We start from the raw sequence: 24,869 nt of genomic DNA on the forward strand, positions 1-24,869 counted from the left end.
TTTTTATGATAGTCACAGAGAGAGAGAGAGAGAGAGAGAGAGTGGGTCAGAGACATAGGCAGAGGGAGAAGCAGGCTCCATGCACTGGGAGCCCGATGTGGGATTTGATCCTGGGTCTCCAGGATCACGCCCTGGGCCAAAGGCAGGCGCCAAACCGCTGCGCCACCCAGGGATCCCTGGGCCCAGCTTCTAAAGAGGACCACCACCAGCTGGACTGGATCAGAAAAAGCTCAGAGCTATTACTCTGATTGGCTCTGCCCCAGCCTACATGGTCTAAGAAGCAGAAGGAACCAAGTATAGCCAGAAAAAGGCAACTAATTCTCAAGAGACTGTCCCACCACCCCACAGTGGCATCCCTTACCTGGCCTCAGACTATTCCTGAGATCCCAGATTCTAAGAGATGCTCCAAGATACCTCTGTATCCTTAAAAGAAATGTTCCCATTCGTTAAGTTTGAATTATGTTATTGCTTGCAACTGAAAGGCATCTAATATATGTGCATGAAGATGTTTCATGGTGTAGTAGTGAAAAAAGAATTAGGTTTAGAATGAGAAGGAAAAAAAAATCATGAATTAAGAACCATGGCATACTAGGCCATATGTCATGCTTAATATTTTCCCTTCATTGTTATATGTATTTCTTACAGCAGTCCTTTGAGATAGGTATTTAAGATTTTGAGAGTGAGAGAGAGAGAATGAATGAGTTGGGGGAGGGGCAGAGGGAGAGGGAGAAGCGGAATCCTCGCTCAGCAGAGAGCCTGACATGGAGCTCTATCCCAGGACCCTGAGATCATGATCTGAACTGAAGGCAAACACTTAACCAACTGACTCACCCAGGTGCCCCAAGATAGATATATTAATACCATTTTTCAAATAAGGAAAAAAGGGGATCCCTGGGTGGCTCAGCGGTTTGGCGCCTGCCTTTGGCCCAGGGTGTGATCCTGGAGTCCCGGGATCCAGTCCCACATTGGGCTCCCCACAGGGAGCCTGCTTCTCCCTCTGCCTGTGTCTCTGACTCTCTCTCTCTCTCTCTCTTTTTTTTCTCTCTATCATAAATAAATAAATCTTTAAAAAAAATTAAAAAGGCTTGGAGAACTTGTCCAAGATCACACAGCTAAGAGCCAGGAGCCAGCAGCATATCCAGGACTGTCTAATAGCAGTTCCTTTGCTTTTCTTGGTGCCTAGTGCTTGGCATGTCCAGCTTCACTATCATGAGTCTAGAGACCAGGGCAATCCCCTTGGTGTAAAAATTAAGGGAGATGATATATTGAATCTAAGTGATTTGTAAGCCATATGGTTGTTAGATCTCCAAGTTAACCTCTGTGTGAACTTTTCCATAAAATAGGTAAATGAAATAGGTTTAAAAGTGGCATATTTTAAGTGGATTATCCCATTCTGTGTGCCTTTTAGGCCCCAAAAGGAGCCAGTGACCCTGCCTGAACCAGCTTCTCTGTGATACACTTTTCTAGCTTGACACGTGGGTGTGAAACCCACATACAGTATCAGCTTTAGGCCTGCCCTTTGGGCTTCTCCCTCACCTACTGAACTTCAGCAAAGATTGTGACAGAGCAAGATCCTGAACAGTGATGTAGTGTGGAGATGAAACTGGTGATAATGATGATTCTGACAAAGGTATACTTGTTTCTGCAAGTCAACCACAAAGTGGGCACAGCATCAAATATAGAACTGCACAGGATATTCTCCAGATGGGGTAGTGGAGGATCTATTCATAGAAAAAACAAGGTTAGAGAATCACCAGGATTTGCATATGGAAACTCAGAATGTGTTTACCTGGCCAATCTCTCTAAAAGGTGGAGAGAGAACCAGAAAATGTAGTCACTTCTGATTTAGAACCCCCCCCCCTTTTTAAAGCCTTTATTTATTTATTCATGAGAGACAGAGAGAGGCAGAGACACAGGCAGAGGGAGTAGCAGGCTCCCTGTGGAGAGCCTGATACAGGACTCGATCCCAGGACTCCAGAATCATGACTTGAGCCAAAGGCAAGATGCTCCACTCCTGAGCCACTCAGGGGTCCCTATAACCCCGTCTTTATTATCAGAAGGGGTAAGGATTAAAATTTTGATTCAAATTAAATCTGAAATGCTCTGATTAGAGATTATATGGGGAACATGCTCTATTTATATGCCTTAAACACAGCTAAGTAGACTTTTAAACGTGACAATTTGACCCACAGAAACAGATTTTGTGTAGGAATAAACTTTCAAATCTTAATGCTGTACATTTACTGTCAATCCTGATTATAAATGTAGTGATTCTTTTAAGCGTTGACAGTACTTGAATCTGTCAAAACTAACTTAATGTTCCACACACCTAGAGTTCTTTAGAGATAGGTGACATACAATTGGAGAAGGAGAATCATCGTATGGTTTTACTCATATGAGGACTATAAGAGATAGTCCTAGGGGTTATAAGGGAAGGGAGGGGAACTGAGTGGGAAAAATAGAGAGGGAGACAAACCATGAGAGACTCCTAACTCTGGGAAACAAAGGGTTGTAGAAGGGGAGGTGGGCAGAGAGTTGGAGTAACTGGGTGACAAGCACTGAGGAGGGTACTTGATGGGATGAGCACTTGGTGTTATACTATATGTTGGCAAATCGAACTTAAATGAAAAAAATACAAGGCATATATATATATATTATTTAATATATTAGGACAAAGTTATACATAGTGGTTTTGACACGGATAGACCGGTTCTCCCTTTCAGTGGGGAGTATAAGCAGTTCTTTCATTATTAGCTAAATGCAATGTGGAGTGTGGCTAGGATTTGAGGAACCTAAAACAAAAAAAGCCCCACCTCACCTCTTTGGCAACTGTTTTGGTAAAAATGGAGCTTCCTGTATCTACATCAGGAAATCAGTTTTCATGAAATTAATTTTTTTCTACTAAATGCTCCATCCTTTAGCTTTCCTCCACTTCTAATTAAAGACCACTCCTAAAATTGACCATTAGAGGATTTACATCTGGTGCACTTGGTATATGCCAAATGTAGATGGAATCAGAATCAGAAGCCTGGGCAGTCCAGGGGCCCAATACCCCAAACTATGAAAATATTCTTGGTGATTGGGGGAGGTGATAGGTCCCCTTGGGAATCTGAGACCAACCATATACCCTTTTCCAGAAACACATACACAAGATGTTCTGTACAATTTCGATGTGTTCACAGACTTTCCACTCCCACCTCCTAACTCTTTCATGGTTTTTGGGAGCCCCAGACCAGATCTGAAAATTCCTTAAGGGGCTGTCAAGGGTTAAATGGTCAGAGGCCTGTGCAGAAATTACTACCTCAATCAACAGGTGCTGCTGCTTGGGCTGGCTGGGAGCCCCAGCTGGTGCAATCAGGATGCGCAGGTGAACTCTGCGTGATTCCAGTCCTAGGTGCGTCTGGCTCTGCAGCTGTCAGGCCAGGTTGGGTGGGTCTCAACTGTCCAGGTCTGGACGCTCGTGAGGATGACAGGAAGGCGTCAGGGCTTATCTGGAAATATTAATGCTCTTTAAACTGACCGAGGTCTCCTTCCTGAGCCAGAACCCACAGAATGAAACTCATTTCGGGAATTAATTCCCTCGCCTCTGATGCCAAGGGCCAGAAAGGTGCGGCCGGCCTCCGGGGGCGGGGATGTCTTCACCAGGGTCCGCGGGGCCTCCTGCGGCCCCAGCGTGTTTGGAAGGGTTCGTTGCACCTCCTCCCTGAGGGTTTGGGTGTGGTCCCGCTGGAAAGGATGGGGCGACCCAGGTGTCATCGGCCACTTTCCCGGGGCCCCGCGGTTCTCGTCTGTAACTCCAAAGCCCCTGCTGGGACACGCTGATTCACTGACCGCTGTCCCCTTCCGTTTGGGTGTGTCGGGGGAGCCCCCAGGTGAAATCCCGAGCCACGCCGCCCACCTGTGCAGGCTTTGCACGGAGCAGCCCGGCTGTCAGGGCCGCAGCGAGCTGCAGCCACCGCCCGGAAGCTGCGGAGGACTCGGGGGCTTAGAGCCCCAGGCCGCAGGGTGGACGCCCAGGCCCCGCCCCGCGAGCCGAGGGCCCGCCTCCTGGCCCCGCCCCCGCGCCTGGAGCTCGTCCTTGGCCCCGCCCCCGCGCCTGGGGTACCGCCTCCTGGCCCCGCCCTCTCGGCCAAAGGGCCGCCTCCCGGTCCCGCCCCTACACGCACGGCTCGCCCTAGGCCCCGCCCCCGCACGCTGAGGTACCGCCTCCTGGCCCCGCCCCCGGGTCAAAGGCCCGCCTCCCGGCCCCGCCCCCGCGCGCTGAGGTACCGCCTCCTGGCCCCGCCCTCTCGGCCCAAGGCCCGCCTCCCGGTCCCGCTTCTGCACCCAGGGCTCGCCCTCGGCCCCGCCCCCGCGCGCTGAGGTACCGCCTCCTGGCCCCGCCCCCGGGTCAAAGGCCCGCCTCCCGGCCCCGCTTCTGCACCCACGGCTCGCCCTTGGCCCCGCCTCCGCGCGCTGAGGTACCGCCTCCTGGCCCCGCCCCCTCGGCCAAAGGCCCGCCTCCCGGCCCCGCTTCTGCACCCACGGCTCGCCCTCGGCTCCGCCCCCGCGCGCTGAGGTACCGCCTCCTGGCCCCGCCCCCTCGGCCAAAGGCCCGCCTCCCGGCCCCGCTTCTGCACCCACGGCTCGCCCTCGGCTCCGCCCCCGCGCGCTGAGGTACCGCCTCCTGGCCCCGCCCCCGCGCCCGGGGCTTGCTCTTGGCCCCGCCCCCGCGCGCCGAGGGCCCGCCCTGACCCCGCCCCGCCCGGCTCCGCCCCGCCCCGCCCCCCACGCCGAGGGCCAACCTCACGCTCCCGCCCCGCCGCCTGGGGCCGCGGCCGCTCGGTCTCGGGCTCGGGCGCGGCGCTTCCTCCCGGTCCCGGCGCCCGGTCGCGGCTCCCGGCTGAGCCGCAGCGGCGGCTGCTCGCCCCCCTGCCGTGGCCCGGCCGGCTCCTCCGCGCCGCACGTGGGCGCGCCTGCCACCAGGGACGCCGCCGCCGCCGGTAAGCCGGCCCCGCGCCCTCCGCCGCTGGGCGAAGCCGGGGCAGCCGGGGCGTCTCCTCCCGCGGGCCGGGAGCGGCGAGGCGGCGCGGGCGTCCTCCGCCGGGAGCGCGGGGTGCGAGCGGCGCTGCGGGGGGGCCGGGGCCGGGGCCGGGGCCGGGGCCGGGGCGAGGGCGGCTGCTGCAGTGCGGGCTCGACGGCCCCGGCGCGGCGGCGCGTGGGCGTGGGCGTGGGCGTGGGCTCCGGCCGGGACCCCCGGGGGCTGCCTGGGGCAGGGCGGGGTCCCCGGTCCCAGCGGCGAAGGAAGGGCCGAGCCCTGGGCGGCCCCGCGCGGCCTCCGGTCGGGCAGGTGGAGGTCAGGTGGGTCACGGCCCGCCCTCCGCTCCCCTCCGCTCCCCTCCGCTCCCCTCCGCTCCCCTCCGCTCCCCTCCGTTCCCCTCCGTTCCCCTCCCCTCCCCTCGGCCCGCAGCCGGGGGCCACCAGCCGCGCCTTTGTTTGCTCGCGCGGTCCGGGTCCGGGTCCCGGCGGAGCGCGAGGGGCCGAAAGCCTTGTAAAAGGAAGGGGAGGGGGCCTTCCTGCGAAGGGAAGAGCCCCGAAGCCTCCCCGACCGTCCCCGGGAGAACCGATCGGAGCCGCAGTGCGCGAGCTCGCCCGCCGGGGCCGGGCGCCTTGCAGGATCGCCGCCTGCTGCCGGGCGGGGGCACCTGGAGCAACTCGTAGGAAGGCTGCGGATGGAGACGGCGACCTGCACCTGCCTCCCGGGCCTGGCCTGGCCTGACACCGGAGACCTGAGACCTGAGACCGTGCTGCGTTCGGAGAAACCTTTGTAGGATTTTTTTTTTTTTAATGATGGAGGCCTTCTCCTCCCCCTCAAAGCCTACTCCCCTTAGTGTCTTACATTTTTTTTTTCCCCCACTGCAATTGAATTACCGCTCTGAAAGACCAAATTCAAAATAATGTGCCCCAGCGTTGATTAAACCGATTGCAGGAGAGCGTTTCCGTGCTGTAGACTAAGGGTCATTATCCAACGTTCTTGCCCGTTTGTCATTTTTTGCTCTGTTTTCATCTACTTCACATGACCCTTCGCGTCAACGTCTTTATAGTGAACTTCTTTCTCATCTGGCAGTTGATTTTTTTCGCCTAAACTTGTTTTTCTAAGAAATTTAGAAAGGCTCAAGTGAGAGATTTCTGGCTGGCATTATGGACTTTAAGGCAGATACAGCTGGTGAGATATACTCGTTTATATGATGACTCTTTTGTGTCTCTGATTGTTAGTAGCCTGTAGAACTCCACCAGGTTTATTGAGCAGTCTCTCTCTCTCTCTCTCTCTCTCTCTCAAAAGGTATTCAGGACACACTGCAAGATCACTGTCAGAAGTGCTGTGTTAGGGGCCAAACTCGTTACTTTTACTTGTTGCATAAGGTAGTTAATAAAGACTGTGCCATTGTGCTAACCTGAGCTGGATTCCTAATTCTGCCGGTTGGTTGGTTTGTTGAGGGCCCTGCGCAATTTTCTGGGGAGGCTGATTCCCAAAATACACATCTTGAGCAACCCCAAGATGATACCCACGTTGTAGGATTCCTGTGTGTTGCATAAGATAAACGCGTGCATAGTGATGGATTTACCAAGCCCACCCAGAAGTCTTGCGAAGTAGCATAGTATTGAAGGCCCCATATTTTGAAATAAAAGGAGCTTGCTTGAATGACTATTTCCAGACTTCTCATCTGTGCCTTTAGTTACATCGAATAGTACTTTCTTCGTGTCGCCAACCATAACACTGACCTGCTCCAGTTACCTCCTCTTAACCTGGTCAACGCCTTCCTTGCCAGAAGCAGGGGTGCCTCTTTGCCACCCCAGCTCCTAATTACAAACTACAGCTGATCAACGATCTCTTCCTACTAAGTAGCCGCCCAGACTCCTCTGCTGGTAGGTGGGTTTCCCCTGTGCTTCCCTTGTACCAGTGTTACTTCGGTACAGCCTCCGTCACTTAAATTGTGCCACCTTAAATTGAAATTACATGTTTGGGTATTTCCTCTTTCCTTACATTATGAGCTATGAAAGTGGAACCCTTGTTTTTTGTTGTTGTTGTTGTTTGTTTGTTTTTTTCATGTTTCTTTTCCCAGTGCTTAGACACTTAGATTATGCATGGAGTTTTCCCATGGTTCAGAGATGCTGCATTTCAAACCTGTAAATGTCCTGAAAAAAAAAAAAAAAAGTATGGACTGTTTGAATATACTAACATCTTGGGAAAATAAACTACCATCTCTCATTGCCATCCTTTAATATTTTTAATTGTTTGTCTCTTTTTTCCTCAGTTTCCCTCTTTACCATGAACTTGTCCCTTAATCTATCCTCATGATCTTTTAATTGTTTGTCTTTCATTCTTTAATATTTTTAAAAAGCATGAAGGCAAGGGGAGCCTGCCTGGGTAGCTCAGTCGATTAAGTGACCAACTCTTGATTTTGGCTCAGGTCTTGGGATCGAGCCCTGAGTCGGGCTCCGCACTAAGTGCAGAGTCTGCTTGAGGATTCTCTCCTCTCTCTGTCCCTCCCCCTGCTTGCACACTCTTCCTAAAAATAAATAAAAAAATTTTTAAGTGTAAAGGCTAGTATTTCAGAAGAAGAGGCCTTCCCAGAAATCAGTGGGGGCCCTTATTGTGTACGTTCATATGCATAGTCCAGTATATTTTTTGCAGAGAGCCACAGCATGTGCAAAGGCTCTGTGATAGGCTGAGTCAATTTTAGGACAAGCATAATGCCTTGAAAGCAGAGGTAGTTGGAGCCTTGTAGGCCATGGGGTGAGGAAGTTTGGATTATATAAGCTTAAAGGGAAGAGTTTCAACATGGTGAGGATGTGCTCTAATTTATATTCTAAGAGGATTTTTGGAGTGCTGTGTGAAAATGCATTGGAGAGGGGCAAGAATGAAGGAGAACTATCAGGAAGTGTCTGCAAGCTTGTAGGGGAAAGGTGGCTTGCACAGTGGTGTGGTGGCACAGGCGAGCAATCGAATCCACAGGTGTTTTAGAAGAATCAGGACTTGGGTTGAGTAAGGCAGGTGAAGAGAGGGAAGAGTCCAGGATGATGTGAAAGGTCCCATGAGTGGTGGGGCCGCTTTCTGAGGAAAGGAGGACTGAAGAAGGAGCATATTGAGGGGGTGCCATCAAGAGTATAGAGTTTTTTAAAAAAACAGCTTTACTGAGATGTGATTTTTAAGGATTTTATTTATTCATTAGAGCACAAGCGGGGGTGCGGGGTTCAGAGGGAGAGGGAGAAGCAGACTCCCCGCTGAGCAGGGAGCCTGGTGCGGGATTCGATCCCAGGACCCTGAGATCAAGACCTGAGCCGAAGGCAGGCAGTTCACCTACTGAGCCCCCAGGCACTCTTTGAGGTATAATTAACAAGGTTAATAAGTCTATACATTCATTTAAGGGTACAGTTCAGTGGTTTTTAGCAAATTTACAGAGTTGTACAACCACTGCCATAATGCAATTTAGCACATATCCATTACCCCAGGAAGATTCCTGTGCCCATTTGCAGTTCCTTCCTGCTGCTACTCCCCCAAGGCAACCACTAATCTACTTGCCATCTCTGCAGATTCACCTCTTCTGGACGTGTAGTATGCATGGAATCCTACAAAGTGTGGCCTTTTGTGCGACTTCTTCCACTATGTTAGTATTTCTCAGGTTCACCCTTGCTGTAGTGTATATCGGTACTTTGTTCTTTGTACAGTGAGACCATATTTTGTTGATGGATGTTTGGGATGCACTAAGTTTGAGACACTTGTGCCACATCTGGGTGAATGAGCCGAGGAAATCCTTGCATGAATCAGGACCTCGGTGGGGAAGGTTTGGGCAGGCATTATAAATCCATGGGTCATTAGCATGAAGATGGCATTTGCCAGTTACGGAATGGAGAGATGACCAAGGATAGAGAGAAAGAGGACCTGAGGTTTGGTGGCAGGAGATGCCACTATTTGACAATAGGGTCGAGGGGGATTAGCCTGCAGAGGAGAAGGAACAGCAGAGAGGTGGAAACCAGCACAGGGCTGGTGGGGTCAGAGGAGGGTGTGGGCTGACGGGTGGCTGTTTTGAGAAGGAGGGAATGGTCTGCTGCACAGTCCTCTGAGAGGTAAAAAGTCCACTGATGGAAACCTGAGCGTTGTGGTGGCCTTGGGAAGATTGGAATGGGCCCAGAATGACCAGAAAGTGAAGCAGCAGATACCATGGGATTCTTAGGTGGGTGTCAGCCACGCTTTAAATAGATCTCAGTCAGATGAAAACTAAAAGAGGAGCATAAGTCAGAGCCCTAAGTCATCGCTTTTGAGAAAATGCCAAAGTATGGAACTTGGTGACAGATCAAGGGACCCATTGAACATTTCTATGTCCTGTGGAATATTTTTCATAGTTGTAATTTGTTTCAATAAACTGATAGGTTGACCTACAGATTCTTGTGTTTATGAAACAAAACCTGATGGAGCACCTGGGTGGCTCAGTCAGTGAAGTATCTGCCTTCGGCTCAGGTCATGATCTCAGGGTCCTGGATTCAAGTCCCACATCGGGCTCCCTGCTCGGCAAGGAGTCTGCTTCCCTCTCTCCTCACTCATGCTCTCTCTCGCTGTTTCTGCGTCTCTCAAATGGGTAAATCTTTTTAAAAAAAACAGCTCGACGTTAGCATCCACTCATACTGCATACATTGTTGTATGTGAATAAAGAATATTTTCATGAAGTCAAATGAGTGCAGCATTCCGCATTGTTCTTTGTTTCCTTTTTGTCACTCTGGAGATAAAAAGAGGAACTGGTTGCTGTTGGAGCCAGGATAAGACCATATTGGTCTCAGGCTTTGTAATAGCTGCAGTGCTTCATACATAATGAATGCGTCTAGCCACAGGAATAAAATAAAAGGATCAAAGAATATACAAGGGCAAGAAGAAAAAAATTGTGATTGCTTGGGCCCTGGCATCACCACCCCATGTCCAGGGTTTACACAGAGAGACATGACACTATCAGGGCAGTGGCTGGTTGAGGGGATTGTTGGGTGATTGGAGCTTAGTAACTGAGCAAGCGCCTGGTGGATTTCTGGCAGCACTGATGGCAGACAGTGCATGCTTACATCCTGATTTTTTAAATCCCCCACCCATTAGATTTTCTTCTAGAATATTCCCAATCCTCTCATAGTCTGGTTGTAAAGGATTGGATCACCAAAGAGGTTGCTCTGGTTAATAGCCTGACCTGTTTTTCCTTAGCTTTTATAAATGCCCTGCAGTGGGAAGGGCCACCTGCATTCAGAAGTACCAGAGAGCATATTTCATTAGCCACTTTATAAGTTTCACTCCTAAAATTAACTTTGTTGGGTAAGAGGAATCCTCACATTTTTTGCTTCTCTGCTCTGTCCGTGTGTCTCAGAATCCAAGAGGACCGGAACTGTTTATCTTTTATCTACCACTCGACCTGGCCCAGGAGCCTTGCTAAATATTTGAATTGCATCGCTGCGTGCATTTGTGCGTGGTGGTGGTTATGGACACGTGTCCCCTGTAGCTCTGGGCTGGGAATGCTCTGTGTTCTTGAATAACTCCCTCCTTTCTTTCTTGGTTGACTTTTAGATACTTTCTCTGCTGTAAGAATGTAAGATGGATCCAGAAGAACAGGAACTCTTGAATGATTACAGATACAGGAATTACTCTTCGGTGATCGAAAAGGCTTTAAGAAATTTCGAGTCCTCAAGTGAATGGGCGGATCTCATATCCTCACTGGGCAAGCTCAACAAGGTATGTGGGGTGTCGAGTGTTTAGATAGCATGGAGGTGGGGACATGAGCTATCTTTTTATTATTTCAAGGAATTCTCTTTATTATTACACGGCATGCTCATTATAACAATTAGGAAACACTGATAAGTTACCAGCTGTTAAGTTAACTTGGTCAGTGTACTTGCCTCCTTCCAGCTTCCCCCCCCCCCCCACCCCCGGGCATAAAATTACTCCATGGATATAGTCGATGGAATAGCTGAATGCTTTTTCTCAACTATATTTGTGTCTGAATAAACTTTAAGATTGACCAATCAGTTATTCAAAGATGAATTATCTTTCTTTTTTTAAAGATTTAATTTATTGGGCGCCTGGGTGGCTCAATGGTTGAGCATCTGCCTTTCGCTCAGGGCGTGATCCCGGGGTCCTGGGATCAAGTCCCACATCGGGCTCCCTGCAGGGAGCCTGCTTTTCCCTCTGCCTGTGTCTCTGCCTCTCTCGGTGTGTCTCTCATGAATAAATAAATAAAATCTTTTAAAAATATATTTTATTTATTTGAGAGAGAGAAGGAGGGTAGGTGCAGAGACAGAGGGAGAGAGAATCCCAGGCGGATTCCCTGCTGAGCTGGATGCAGGGCTCGATCCCAGGACCCCGAGATCATGACCTGAGCTGAAACCAAAAGTCAGACGCTCAACCTACTGTGCCACACGGGTGCCTCAAAGATGAATTATCTTTCATGTACTACTTAGGCTTTTTATGGATTTTGCTTCTTTGGTCTACTCTTTTGGCCCTTTGACTGCTGGTAACTCGTGGAAGACCATGGGATGACATAAATCTTAAAATCTGCCTAGAACTTGTGAGCGTGTCTGGGCGAGGAGACAAGGGTCTGTTGTAGGAAGACCAGAACTGGTCACATGTAGGTTTGACCTTGTGTTCTGTAGATGGGACCCCTGTACATTCCTGTCCTGACCAGGAGGATAACCTAGTAATGCCTGATGCTTTACTGTGAGTGGAAGATATTTGGGCTTGAAGACGCGTCCCCAGGTTCTGGTTGCTCTATGGCCAGGGCCCTGACTTTGGAACCCTAGTGCCATATGGGACTTGAGAGATGTGCACGCCCACTCTTCAGATCTCCACCCACCAGGTCACACACACCAGGTCCTCTAATGAAGAAAAAAAATTTCTCTGTCTTCCTCCTTAGGGATTGTGGGGAGGGTGTGAGGAGGAAGTGAAGAATGCTGGCAGCCTGATGGTGGGTACCAGGCCTGGGCAGCAGTCCACCCCCAACTGCCTGAGAGCAGCTCTCGGCCCTCGCTCTCTCTGCTGTCAGGCATGGTGGGGACCAGCAGTTAGGACAGGTAGTGGCCGGGACACTCCGAGGTCTCTCACAAGGTGTATTTGCCACATGTGAGTGTCATGGCTGGCCGGCCTGGGATAGACAGATGTAGTAAAACAGCAGCTAAGAGCTCCAGCTCAGGAATTTGCAAGCCGAAGAGAACAGTCACTGCCTTGCATGAAGGTAGGTCTCTTTTTTAGCGGAAAGGGAGAAGTGCTGAAATGGTGTGTAAGCATCTTCAAGTTCTCCTGGATGTTTCAGTATTTTATTTGGTACTTGACTCTCCTGGTATCTAAAAATAGTGACTTACTTTGGGAGGGGATCTGTTCATTATTTTTTTGTTGTGGTTGAGGTAAAATCCTCAAAACCTATAATGTGTCACTTCACCATTTTAGAGCATACAGTACTGTGCCTTTGTGCAACCATCACCACCATCTAGTTCCAGAACGTTTTCACCGCCCCGCAAGGAAACCCTCCCCATGCCTCCCTCTGACATTTCATATAGACGTACACATACAATATCCTTTTGTGTCTAGCTTCTTTCACTTAGCGTGTTTTCAAGGTTCATCCATGCTGGAGCATGTACCAGTGCTTCGTCGATTTTTATGGCTGAATAATACTTCATTATATGGATGGCTACTCCACATTTTGTTTATCCAGTCATCTATTGATGGACATCTGTGTTTCTGCCTTTTGGCTATTGTGAATAGTGCTGCTGTGAATATTTGTGTACAAATTTGTATACACCTGTCTACACTTCTTTGCAGTATAGACCTAGAAGTGACATTACTGAGTCATGTGGTAATTCTGTTTAATTTATTGAGGAACCATCAAACTCCTTTTTCAGAGGCGGCAGTGTTTGACATGCCCACCAGCAATGTATGAGAGTTCTAATTTCTTCATATCCTCATTAACACTTACGTTCAGATTTTTTTTTTATTTTGATGATAGCTGTCATAGTGCTCTCTCCTTGTGGTTCTGATTTGCATTTCCCTAATGAATAATAATTTAGGTATCTTTTCATGTGCTTATTGACCATCTGTGTATCTTCGTTGAAGGAATTTCTGTTCAAATACTTTGTCCATTTTTTTTTAGCTGGGTTGTCTTTTTGTTGTTGTTTTGTAAGAGTTCTCTGCACATTCTGGATACAAGGCTCTCATTGGATATATGGTTTGAAAATACTTTTTCCCCATTCTTAGGTTGTCTTTTTACCTTTTTTGATGGCTTTATACAAAAAACTTTATGCAAAAGCTTTTCATTATTTTAAGCAGGGTGTGGAGCCCAACATGGGGCTTGAACTCACAACCCTGAGATCAAGGCCTGAGCTGAGATCAAAAGATGCTTAACCAGCTGAGCCACTCAGGCTCCCCAAAAGTAATTTTGATGGAGTCCAAGCTACCTGCTTTTTCTTCTGTTGCTTGTGCTTTTGGTCCTATCTAAGAAACCGAACCCAAGATCATGAAGATTTGCCCCTGTATTTTCATCTGAGAGTTTTATAGTTTTAGCTCCTACATTTAGGTAGGTCTTCGATCCATTTTGGGTTAATATTTATGCATGGTGTGAAGTAAGGCTCTGAATGTATTTTTTTGTGTGAAATCCAGTTGGCCCAGCACCATCTGTTGGAGAAAGCGTTCTTTCCAAGGGCCTTGGAACCCTTGTTGAAAGTCAGTTGGCCATAAATAGATGGCTTTATTTCTGGACTTCCATTTCTTTTCCATTGACCTGTCTGTCCTTAGGCCAGCACTACACATTTTGGTGATTGTAGTTTTGTAGTAAGTTTTGAAACAGAGACATGACTTTGTTGTTGTTCTCAGGATTATTCTGGCTATTTTGGATCCCTTGAAATTCCATATGCATTTTAGGATCAGCTTGTCAATTTCTGCCAACAAGCCAAATGGGATTTTGACAGAGATTGCATTGACTCTGTAGATCACTTTGAGGAGTGTTGCTATGGGAACAATATGAAGTCTTCCAAGTCCATGAACACTAGATGTCTTCCATTTATTTAGGAACATACACATTTTGAGCTAGCTGAAATAATCAACTTGGTCAGTGCAGTTCTCAAGCCATGAGGTATTCTGTTAGACAAGTCTTGTTTCAATATGCCTGAAAAACTTCCAAAAATGTTTAATCGTTTTAACCCACCTTTTAAAATGCAGATCATCAGGTACAGATCAACCCTTCTTGGAGGAGTTGTAAAAGCACTGACTATTCATGCACTCAGTAGCTGTGTGAGTCCCTGCAATGTGCTGGTACTGTCCTAGGTATCAGGGCACAGCGGAGAGCAAAACCAACACGATTCTCCCCATGTGGGGCCGAGGGGAAAGCTGGACGGTAAACAAAATACTCAGGACGGTAGAAAGGGATGTGCAGGAACAGTAAAGAAGGGGACAGTGAGTGTTGGGGAGGCATTGTGATATTAAGTGAGGTGTTTAACGAAGGCCTTGCTGAGAAGGCACCCTTTGACCAAGTACAGAGGCTTTGGTTTGTCTGAGGCCAGTGAGGTCACAAAGCAAGAGAGGGATGGGGAGAGTATAGGATGCAAGGCCATAGAGGGAAGGTGGGGGGAGGGTATCCAGTCTTGTAGGTCCTTTAAACTGGAATCTGACAGTGGCCACTGAATTGAGGGCTGGGAGGGGGTGGGCAGTTAGTGGCAGTGCTTGCCCTGAGGACAGCTGAGCCAGTAGCATTGCCTGGCTTAGCATGCTAGACCAGGTTTCAGCTACTCTCTAGAGGGTAGAAAATGGGTGGGGGTCAGGCAAGGCAGAAACAGGGAGGCCATTTAGGAGCTGTTGCTGTAACATAGGTGGGCCAACAGAGAAGGGTTTGAATTTTGAATATATTTCAGAGGTATAACAGAATTTGCTGAGGGATTAGATTTGGGATACAAGAGAAAAAGAGTCAAGTAGGAGGACCCTGCTCCATGGGGTGGGCAGGGAGAACAGGGGTTCACTTTGGGACGGGCTACTTTGAGGTGTCTGGTAGATGTCCCCATACGATGTCCATAGGCAGTTGGATATGAGTGATACTGAATAAAAGTTTAAAACAATTTTCTGTGACAGTTGGTATCCAATTCTGTGTAGTGGCACTACTGTGTTTTCTGTGCTCCAGCTTCCTGTTCTGCTGTGTATGATTAAGTGATGAATGAACTTGCAAGACATCAGTGGGTTGAGGTGACACTGTCCATCCTTGCCTCAGCCCTGCTTGTGACAGCAGACATTCCTAGAGAGCGTGCTATGTTCTAAGGACTTGACGTGCAGTATCTTCTAATTTACCATATCTGGAGATTGGTCTCAGCAACTTCTGCAGGATGAGAACCAGCAAATGCAGAGAGAAGAAAGCTCAAACCCTGGCTGCCTGGCTTCCAAGCCCATGCTCTTGAGCTTTTTCCATGTCCCTATCTGTGCGGCTCACACAAGGGGGCAGAGATACACATTTTTGCTGTCAGGGGCACCATCTTCAGTATCCAAATGAAGCAGGTGCAGTGAGTTAAGATTCATTTTATTAATGAAGTGTAACTAATTTTCCCCATGTCGCATGGCTGCTCAGTGGTTGTTATGGGTTAAAAATGTGTCCTCCAGAAAAGATATGTTGATGTCCTAACTCCCAGTATCTCAGAGTGTGGCCTTATTTAGAGATCAGTCTTTTTTCAAAAATTTTTTTTTAAATTTTTATCCATTTATTCATGAGAGACACAGAGAGGCAGAGGGAGAAGAAGGCTTCCTGCGGGGACCTTGATGCAGGGACCTTGGGATCACACCCTGAGCCGAAGGCAGATGCTCAACCACTGAGCCATCCGGGCATCCCAACAGATCGGGTCTTTACCGAGCTAATTGAGTTAAAGTGAAGTTGTTAGGATGTGATGGACCCTGGTCCACACTGGAGTCTTTAAGAAATGGGGCAATCTGGGCACAGACACACATGCAGAGAGGGGCGAGGCCATGTGACAATGCAGGCAGAGATCTGGCTGATGTAATTATAAGGCAAGGAACCGGAGGGATTGCCAGCCAGCCGCCAGAAGCAGGAAGGGCAGTCTGGAGCAGTCTCCCTCGCAGCCCTCAGAAGGAACCGCCCTGCTGACACCTTGATCTTGGACGTCTGGCCTCCAGAATTGAGAGACAGCCCGTCTCTGTTGTTTGAGTTGTCCAGTGTGCGGTGCCATGTTACAGCAGTCCTGGCAACCTGATACAGTGGTAGGACCAAGATATATGGAAGACCTTGGTGCAGAGGATACAGCCTTGAACACAGTGCTCATAAGGCTTTGTTGGCAGAAGACAATGAGTAAATATGTGGCATCAGATGCTGAATGGGAAGGAAAAAACAAAGCAGGCAAGGCAAGTAGGGTAGCAAGGAAGGAGGGTGGGGTGTTAGTTCAGACCGAGATGGCTCTGATAATGTGACATTTGAGATTGGAGCAGAGAGGCCCGGATGCAGTGAGTGAGCTGGCGGGGAGACCATCTGGGGCATGGGCCTGGGTCCAAGGTACAGCAGGGGGTGGGTGTGGCTGGGGTGGAGAGGTGATAGCAGATGAGGGAGGAGAGCTAGCTGGGGCAGATCACAGGGTCTTTTAATGCAAGGGAGGAGAAGCCATTGAGCAGGGTGACCGCTGCCTTACCTGCTGGAAGCATCCCCCTGGCTGATGTGTGGGCTGAGCCTGAGAGCCTGCTGGGGTGGCGGCGGGCACCTTTTGCAGCCCGATTAGAGTTACTGGAGCAGAGCATTTGAGAAGGTGCTAGATGGAGCAAGCCCCAGTCAGTGTCCACAGTTATTTCTAGGAGACTCACAACTTCTGCATTCAGGGAACCTGATGTGAATAAAGAATTTAAGGCCTTGGCGATGATCAGATTTCTTGGACTCGTACACAGAAATTCAGTGAGTAAGTTAGTGAGCAATTAGTTAAAGATCTTTATAATGCAAATAGAAACACTAGTGTAGGTTAATAGTAAGGACAGGTCAAGATGCTTTCTAATTAAGGTGGGCGACTGCTGGTTGTAAAACATAAACATAGGCAGAACAGAAGGCTCATTTAACTCCACTCTTGGCAAATGAGAGAACCGAGCCCTAAGAGGTCTTGGTTTTCAGAGCATCTCTGAAAGTTATAATGGTATGAGTTTCTGAACTTCCAGTATCAGTTTTAGAATTTTATGTATGGGAGAAAAGTTGACCTTTCATGGCTTTCAGGTACAGCAACATGAATAGGGTAATTTTTGCCTAATTGTTTTTCGGAGACCTCAAGCCATCATCTTTCGCTAGTTATTTTTAGAGAAATTTTAATTAACAAGTACATACTGAGCCCTGACGACTCCAACCACTTGCCAAGCCTAGGTTACAACTTTGAGTATGGAAACAAAGGATCGTAGGAACTAATAAACTCTGTGCATTTAAAGACCTTATCTTTGAAACTCCTTTTAAAAAAAAAAATCATGCTGGTCCTAAATGAAGCACCTTTTTTTCCACTGCCTTTTTCCAGCACTCTTCTGTTTCACAAAATGGCCAGAAAGCAGGTGATGTGAATAGCAATAGAAATGAGAGGTGCGGGGTATTGTTAGTTTTAGCTTCTCAAGCCTGAGCACCTCCTGGTTAAAGCAGGGCCTCCTGGTGGCATTGCAGGGTTAGCTCTGTGTTGCTCCAGGAAGAACCTGAACTGTTCTGGTCTGCGCGGAACTGATCAGCTGTGGGACCCCTTCTGCCCCGAAACTCGAGGAGTCTGAGCTGGATCCCGATTCTTACCCTCGCCTGAATCAACACTTTTCTCCATGAGGCAGTAGGAGTTCAGACAAAGCCTCTTTAGACTGAGGTCTGTATCAATCAGCTAATGCTGTCATAGCAAAATCCCACGGACTGGGCGACTTAATGGAAATGAACTTCTGCACAGTTCCAGAGGTTAGAAGTCCAGGATCAAGGTGTCGGTAGTTTTGGTTTCTTCTGAGGCCTCTCTCCTTGGTTTGTAGGCGGCCACCTTCTCCCTGTTTCCCTCGTTGTCTCTCCACCGTGTGTGCCTGTGTCCTAATCTCTCACAAGGACATCAGTCCTACTGGACATCACCTAGACAGTGATATTTTACCTTAACTGCCTTTCCCAAGGCTCTGTCTCCAAACACAATCACATTGTGAGCTACTAGGGGTTAGGGTTTCAACATAGGAATTTTGGGGGATGCAATTTAGCCCATAACAGGATCTGACAGTGAAGTACAGATTGTCTCTCCATGTACCAGTTTTTCCAAAAAGCTCATTTCTGATGGAATCCCAGATGGTTTTCCATCATACCCCTTATGGAACAGTAGGGTGTTACTTTTTTAAACTTATTTTTACTGCCCCACAACATCGTGAAGACCTTCGCTTCTTGCATGTGCAGTGGTTTGATGTGCGCCAAGATGTTCCGAGTCACTCAGGGCCACCTTCCTGACTGTCTCAGTCTGTGTGAACTGCCACAACAAAATACCCCAGACTGGGCTTCTGGCTGGATAGCAGGCCTTCCTCTCTCACAGTTCTGGAGGCTGCGAGTCAAGGACAGGGCACCGGCAGATTCAGGGGCTGGTGCAGGCTGCTCCTTGATTCACAGGTGGCCGTCTTCCATCGTGTCCTCACATGGTGGAAGGGGCCAGGGAGCTCTGGGAGGTCCCTTTTATAAGGGCACTAATCCCAATCATGAGGGGTCCACCCTCAGGACTTAATCACCACCACCCCCAATGCCATCTCACTGTAGGACATAAACCTTCAGACTGTAACACCGATGATTTGTGTCCCATCTGACTTCACCTCACAAGCTCTGCACCATTTTCTCATAGGAGCTTTGTTGTAGGGTGTCTTTGAGGGGTGAGGGGTATTGTCCTTCCAGTTGGCCTTTCCCACATGTCTCCTCATGTCCTCCTCCCCATCCTCTTCCTCCTTCCAGTGAGATGCTGTTTAAGCCACCTCTCCTGATCCCCCTGGACCAGACTCCCTCTAGCCGGTGACCTGGGGCAGGACCCGAGCCCCTCTCACTGTTTATGAATTGCGGCTCTGAGCTATGTGATGCCTGGTTCCTTCTTGTCACCTCACTGTGAGGGGCCGTTCTGTCAGAGTGTGGTACCTCAGTTTGGGGCAGCTGTTTGAGGCCACTTTCCAGTAATCCTTTGCTGCCACCTCTGGCAGTGACCCTGAGGGTAGAAGTTGTCCGGTAAGTGTGGTGCCGGGGCCATATTGGAAAGATGTGGCCTGAATGCCTCTGGAAAGAGGCCAAATGGGAAGGTTGTTTTTTGCAATTACTGATTCTTCACATTGTCAGCAAAATAGAGCTGTTTCTTTGCAGGACAGTGGTAAGCACAAGGCCCATCTGCTTCTGGCAGTGTGCTGATATTCTTGGTACCAGAAAGTAGAAGGCGTAGCTGATAGAATGTCAGGTAGAGCTCCCAATGTCCTGTGTGCCAGAGGCTGCCAAGTCCTGTCCTGTGCCAACCTCCTCCTCTTGGTAGCTGATGCACTGGGGCTCTGATGGCATTCTTGCTTCTTACCCTATCCCACGCTCTCCGGAAGTTGCGGAGAATCAGCAAGAGTGTCACTGATTTGGGCTTGTGGGAGCTGCCTCACTGTGAGCCGCTCAAACACATGTCCACAGAAGGCTGACACGATCCTTTTGGAAAGAACATTTCTCTGCTGACATCAGAGGGCTGATATATTCTCGATAATTTATAGCTAGAGCAGTGTATGTATTTTGCATGCAAACAGAGGATGTTTTTGCAGTTCTTTGAGACCTCTTGGAGGGGTGGAAGTAGTCCAGGTGTGGGCAGGTGAGTTGTTCCTCTGGTAATCTAATGACAAAAGGTCATCTGGGGGGACGAAATAGCTTGTCTGGCCTAATTGAGTTTATGGATAAGGGAAAGAGCTTGCCACCTGCTTACATTGTATAAATCCTGTCAAGAAAGTTACAAAACTAAAAATTTCATGGCAGGGCACCTAGGTGGCTCAGCTGGTTAAGCGACTGCCTTCGGCTCAAGGCATGATCCCAAGGTCCTGGGATCAACCCCTGCATCAGGCTCCTTGCTCAGTGGAAAGCCTGCCGCTTCCTCTCCCACTGCTATTCCCCCTGCTTGTGTGCTCAGTCTCTCTCTTCCTGTCAACTACATAAATCTTAAAAAAGAAAAAAAAAAAAAGAAAAGAGATTTCATGATAGGCCATGGTAAGGAAGGTGCTGTGGACTGAATTATGTCTCCTCCATCTCCACCAAACTTGTATGTTGGAGGCCTAACCCTTATCATGACTATACCTGGAGATACATCTTCAGGAAGTAATTAAGATTAGATGAGGTCATTCATTAGGATGGGGCCTTAATCCAATAGGTTGGTGGCCTTATAAAAAGAGGGAGAGAGGGCAGCCCGGGTGGCTCAGTGGTTTAGCACCACCTTCAGCCCAGGGTGTGACCCTGGTGACCTGGGATCGAGTCCCATGTCGGGCTCCCTGCATGGAGCCTGCTTCTCCCTCTGCCTGTGTCTCTGCCTCCCTCTCTCTCTCTCTCTGTGTGTCTCATGAATAAATAAATAAAATCTTTAAAAAAAAAAAAAAAAGGGAGAGAGCAAGAGATATCTCCCCCCCCCCCCCCCTTGTGAGCACACAGTGAGAAGGTGACCCTCCACCACCTGGAGGAGAACCAGGTTAGCTGGCTCATTGGTGTTGGACTTCTAGCCTTTCTTCTAGCTGTAAGAAATCAATTTCTGTTTTTTGAGCCACCTGGTCTGTGATGTTTTGTTACAGCAGCTCAAGCAAACTAATACAGAAGGAATTAAGTTACACTTGTTTGTTTTTCAAAAAAGACAGCTGATTGTACATGGACGCCTATTTCAAGCTTGTATGTGAGCCAAATACACGCATTCCCATTTATTTACCTTTTTTTAAATGGCCTTTTCCTTTTTCCTTTTTTAAAAAAATGTATATAGCTTTACTGACATGCAAAAAACTACGTATACTTAAAGTGTATGATTTGATGAGTTTTGACCTGTGTGCATCCATGTGAAACCATGACATGGGCATGTATCTGTTAGCCCTGGAAGTTTCCTTGTACGCCCTCTGTGGTCCCTCCTCTGCACCCTGTCTCCCTGCCCCCAGCTCCAGTCAGCCGCTGATCTACTTTCTATCACTAGAGACAAGTTTGCACTTTCTAAAATTTTATATAAACAGAATCATATGGTATATATATTTTATTTCCTGGTCTGGCATCTTTCACTCAGCACAACTGTTTGGAGAGTCACCCAGGTTGTCGTGTAGATTGATAGTTCATTCCTCTTTACTGCTGAGTAGGATGCCGTGGATGTATACCATTCACTTGTCTATTTTCCTATTCATGGACATTTTGGGTTGCTTCCAGTAGATATACATATCACTTTTTTAAAAAACTGGCAAATCTTTTTCCAAAGTGGTGTATCACAATTTCATACCTTCCAGTATTGTACGGGGACTGTAGTTATTCCGTATTCTTTTCAACACTTGGTATGGGCAGTCTTTATTTTAGCCATTTTAGTAGGACTGTACTAGTAGCTCCTTGTGGCTTTTACATTTCCCATTTATTTTATTTTATTTTTATTTTTTTTTAAATTACATTTCCCATTTAAATGACTCCTGGTTAGAGCCTCAATACATGATCACTATAAACTTGTGTTACTCTTACAGAAATACAATACAAGGATAACTGTAAGAAACTACACTATTGTTTTAAAGGATTTTATTTGAGAGAGTGAGTGGGAGAACACGAGCAGGAGGAGGGAGAGGGAGAAGCAGACTCCCTGCTGAGCATCCTGGGGCTCTGTCCCAGGACCCTGAGATCATGACCTGAGCTGAAGGCAGACACTTAACCCACTGAGCCACCCAGGCACCCCAAATTTACACTATTTCATGTTGTATAGAATAGACAAAAAGTGAACGTGACCCCCCTCAGTAGGGGAGTGGCAGTAGGATAAGTCATGCTGTAACAGTATGATGACATATGCCACCATCCGAATGAGGTATCCTTGTAGTTACCAGTGTGACAAAGGCTCATAAAATAGGGACAAAAAAAGGCTAACTGAACAGTTATATACAGCTGTAGTCTTGGATTTGGTGGGGAGAATAAAAAAGGGGATTGTATGGAAGGGGCGAGGTCTAGAAGCCCTCATGGCTGGCCTGGTTTGTTTTCAGTTTTTCCTGGTTCTGAATGAAGCTCTCATGAACATCTTTTTGCACTTGGCTGTTTTTGCCAACATCCATCCCTCGTCAGAGGTAGACTGGCTGTGTTGGTGGGCATAGAGCTAAACCTTTGGACACACGAGTCTGCGTCCTGCTCATCTGTCTGCATTGGTACCAGAGCCTTATACTGTAGTGCTTTAGAGCAGGTCCATCTGGCAGGACTGGGTTCTCTACACCAACCTAACCCTCTTCTCTTGCAGAATTTTTCTACCGTTGCCAGGTGGTTTTCCTCCAGATGAACTTTAGAATCATTTGTAAAGTGAAATCTTTGGGGGGTTTGACTGGTATTAGGTAACAATTATAGAATGTTTGGGGAAGAAGTGACGTGGTGATGTAATTGGCCTTCCCACAGGGAGTCGTGGTCATTCTCTCCGTTGAAAAAATGTTCACTTTTGTCCCTAGGAACTTAATCATTTTTTTTACACAAGTCTTCCCTGTGTCCTAAATACAGTAGATTGCCTGTACATGTATTTTGCTGTTGTGAATGGGATTATCTCCCACTATATGGTTTTAACCGGCTGTGGGTGTACAAAGCAATTAACTTACAGAGTTTGGAAACTAGCCATCTTAGTGAATTTATTTCTAAGGTTTTTTTTGAGCCAGTTGTTTTGAGTTTTGCAACTAATTAAGCATACATATCATCAATCGATACTAAATTGGTGGGTTTTCCCTGGCATTTTGCCATTCCAGCATTTTGCTGGAACACCAACAATGTTGACACTGGTGGTGTATTAGTGATAACGATGTCAGCTGCTGTAACAAAGCCCTCCAAAACCTAAGGACCACCAATAAGATAGAAGTTTCTCGCTCCTTTATCAGTTCAGCATGGTGTTCCAGACTGGGCCGGTCTCTTCCACATGGTTATTCTAGAGACTCAAGCCTGGGACTCTGCCATCTTTAACACATGGCTTCCAGAATTGCTCTGTTCGCTGTCATTCTGTTCCACGAGAAGGGGGAAGAGCATATAGGAGCACGCACAGAACTTAACGGCACACATTACCTCCATGCATCTCTTTAAGGCAGAAAAATATTCTCTGGGTGGAGCAGCCAGAGAATTCTGTTCTGGTGGCCCAGCTACAGGAAGAGAAACAGGGAGCATGATTAGGGTGAACGTGGCAATCCCTACCCCCGCCTGGCATGCACTGATTTTGGAGGGGGTACCTCCTATTTCACGGTTATCTCAGCCCTACAGGCCCAGCAGATTGCTGTCTCTCAGACACCAGTTTGGTCTTTATTTATTAACTTCAATGACTTCGTATCTTTAAAGGTAACTTTTTTTTTTTTAAGATTTTATTTATTTATTCATGAGAGAGAGAGAGAGAAAGAGGAAGAAGCAGGCTCCATGTAGGGAGCCCAATGTGGGACTCCATCCCAGGTCTCCAGGATCACGCCTGGGCCGAAGGCAGGTGCCCAACCGCTGAGCCACCCAGGGATTCCCTGACTTCGTATCTTTATGGAGCCAGAACGTAAGCCAGTTCATTACCTGATCAGTTCGTAAAGTGTTGGGTTGCTTTTCTCAGGGCCACACAGTTCTGTCTTAACTTTTTATTCCCGTGTTCTTGGTGATCGTGGTCCTTAAACTGATTCTCCCAACGCCCGAGATACACCTCAGAAGTAAGTTGCTGGCAGGTACACTAATTCAGATGTGTGGAACAAGGAAGGAACACAGCATAGGAGCGGTTCACATTCAGGCTCACCACCAACTTCTGAGATCGAGACACATGTACTGGTGGTCTACCCAGCTCTTCACGCTCTGCCGTCTTGTCAGAGGAATCCAGTTACGTCTAGGGATCAAGTGGCGAAGCACTGCAGGGTGGTAGCTCCCATCGTCCAGCCTCAGCAGTAAGCGTTATTGTTCTAGGACTTCTCCCTAGTAATTCTGTTTTCCTTGACAGGGATTGACTCAGACATAGGCATGTGACCTTCTCTGACCTATGAGATGGGGCCAGCTGGCTTCTGGAAAGGGTTTCCTCTAATACAGAGAGGCAGGAAAGGAACAAACGCTGGTCTTTTTTTGTTCCTCTGCTTAATTGTGGGAGAATTTAGTGCCTGATGTGTGGCAGACATCTGAGGCCACAGCAGGAAAAAGCTGAGGATAAGTCAACTCACCATGAGGAGCATGTAAGCATGAAAAGGTTTGCGTCCTTTTAAGATGTCACTGAGCCCTCAGATTGGCCAAATAGAGGAATATGCTCCCCCAGACCAGTTTCTTGGCGTCAGCACTGTTGACCTTCTGTGGTGGGGCAGGGGTGCTGTCCTGTGCATTGTAGGACGTTTATCAACACCTTGGCCTCTGTCTACCAGAGGCCAGTAGCACATCCCACTTCCATTATAACAGCCAGAGGTGCCTCCAGACATTGTCAGGTGTCCCTAGGGGCAGAACTGTCCCGATTTGAGAACCACTGCTCTAGACTTTTGATTGTGAGGTGATCCATTTCTTCATTTAGAGTTGTAGAGTTGGATATGCTACACTTTACGGCCCAATGTTTGGTAACCGAGTCTGCAACGTCCGACCATCCTAAACCCATGGGAACCCGTTTCCTCTGTGGGCAGAAGCAGGCACACTTGTTTCTCAACAGTAAAGGCATTTGTGTGTCCTTAAAAGATGCGGAATGTAAAA

At 48.1% G+C, this 24,869-nt stretch overlaps 1 protein-coding gene across 5 annotated transcripts in view; it reads left to right on the forward strand.

Moving 5' to 3' along the window:
- The first annotated feature begins 4,853 nt into the window (after positions 1–4,853).
- The window catches only part of DOP1B (DOP1 leucine zipper like protein B), a 105,231-nt gene continuing 85,215 nt past the window's right edge, over positions 4,854–24,869 (forward strand). The window contains exons 1-3 of one of the 5 annotated variants that reach the window (XM_072806903.1): positions 5,435–6,205; positions 6,323–6,906; positions 10,580–10,744. In XM_072806903.1, coding sequence (XP_072663004.1) covers positions 10,607–10,744 — 138 coding nt within the window. In that variant the 5' untranslated portion in view covers positions 5,435–6,205; positions 6,323–6,906; positions 10,580–10,606. Of the gene's footprint in view, positions 4,983–5,420; positions 6,907–10,579; positions 10,745–24,869 lie in introns of those variants that run through there. The other 4 variants (XM_072806904.1, XR_012021389.1, XM_072806902.1 and 1 more) reach the window with 4 other exon arrangements.

The sequence above is a fragment of the Canis lupus genome, chromosome 30 (genome assembly GCF_048164855.1).
Source record: "Canis lupus baileyi chromosome 30, mCanLup2.hap1, whole genome shotgun sequence".
Classification (NCBI taxonomy): Eukaryota; Metazoa; Chordata; class Mammalia; order Carnivora; family Canidae; genus Canis; species Canis lupus.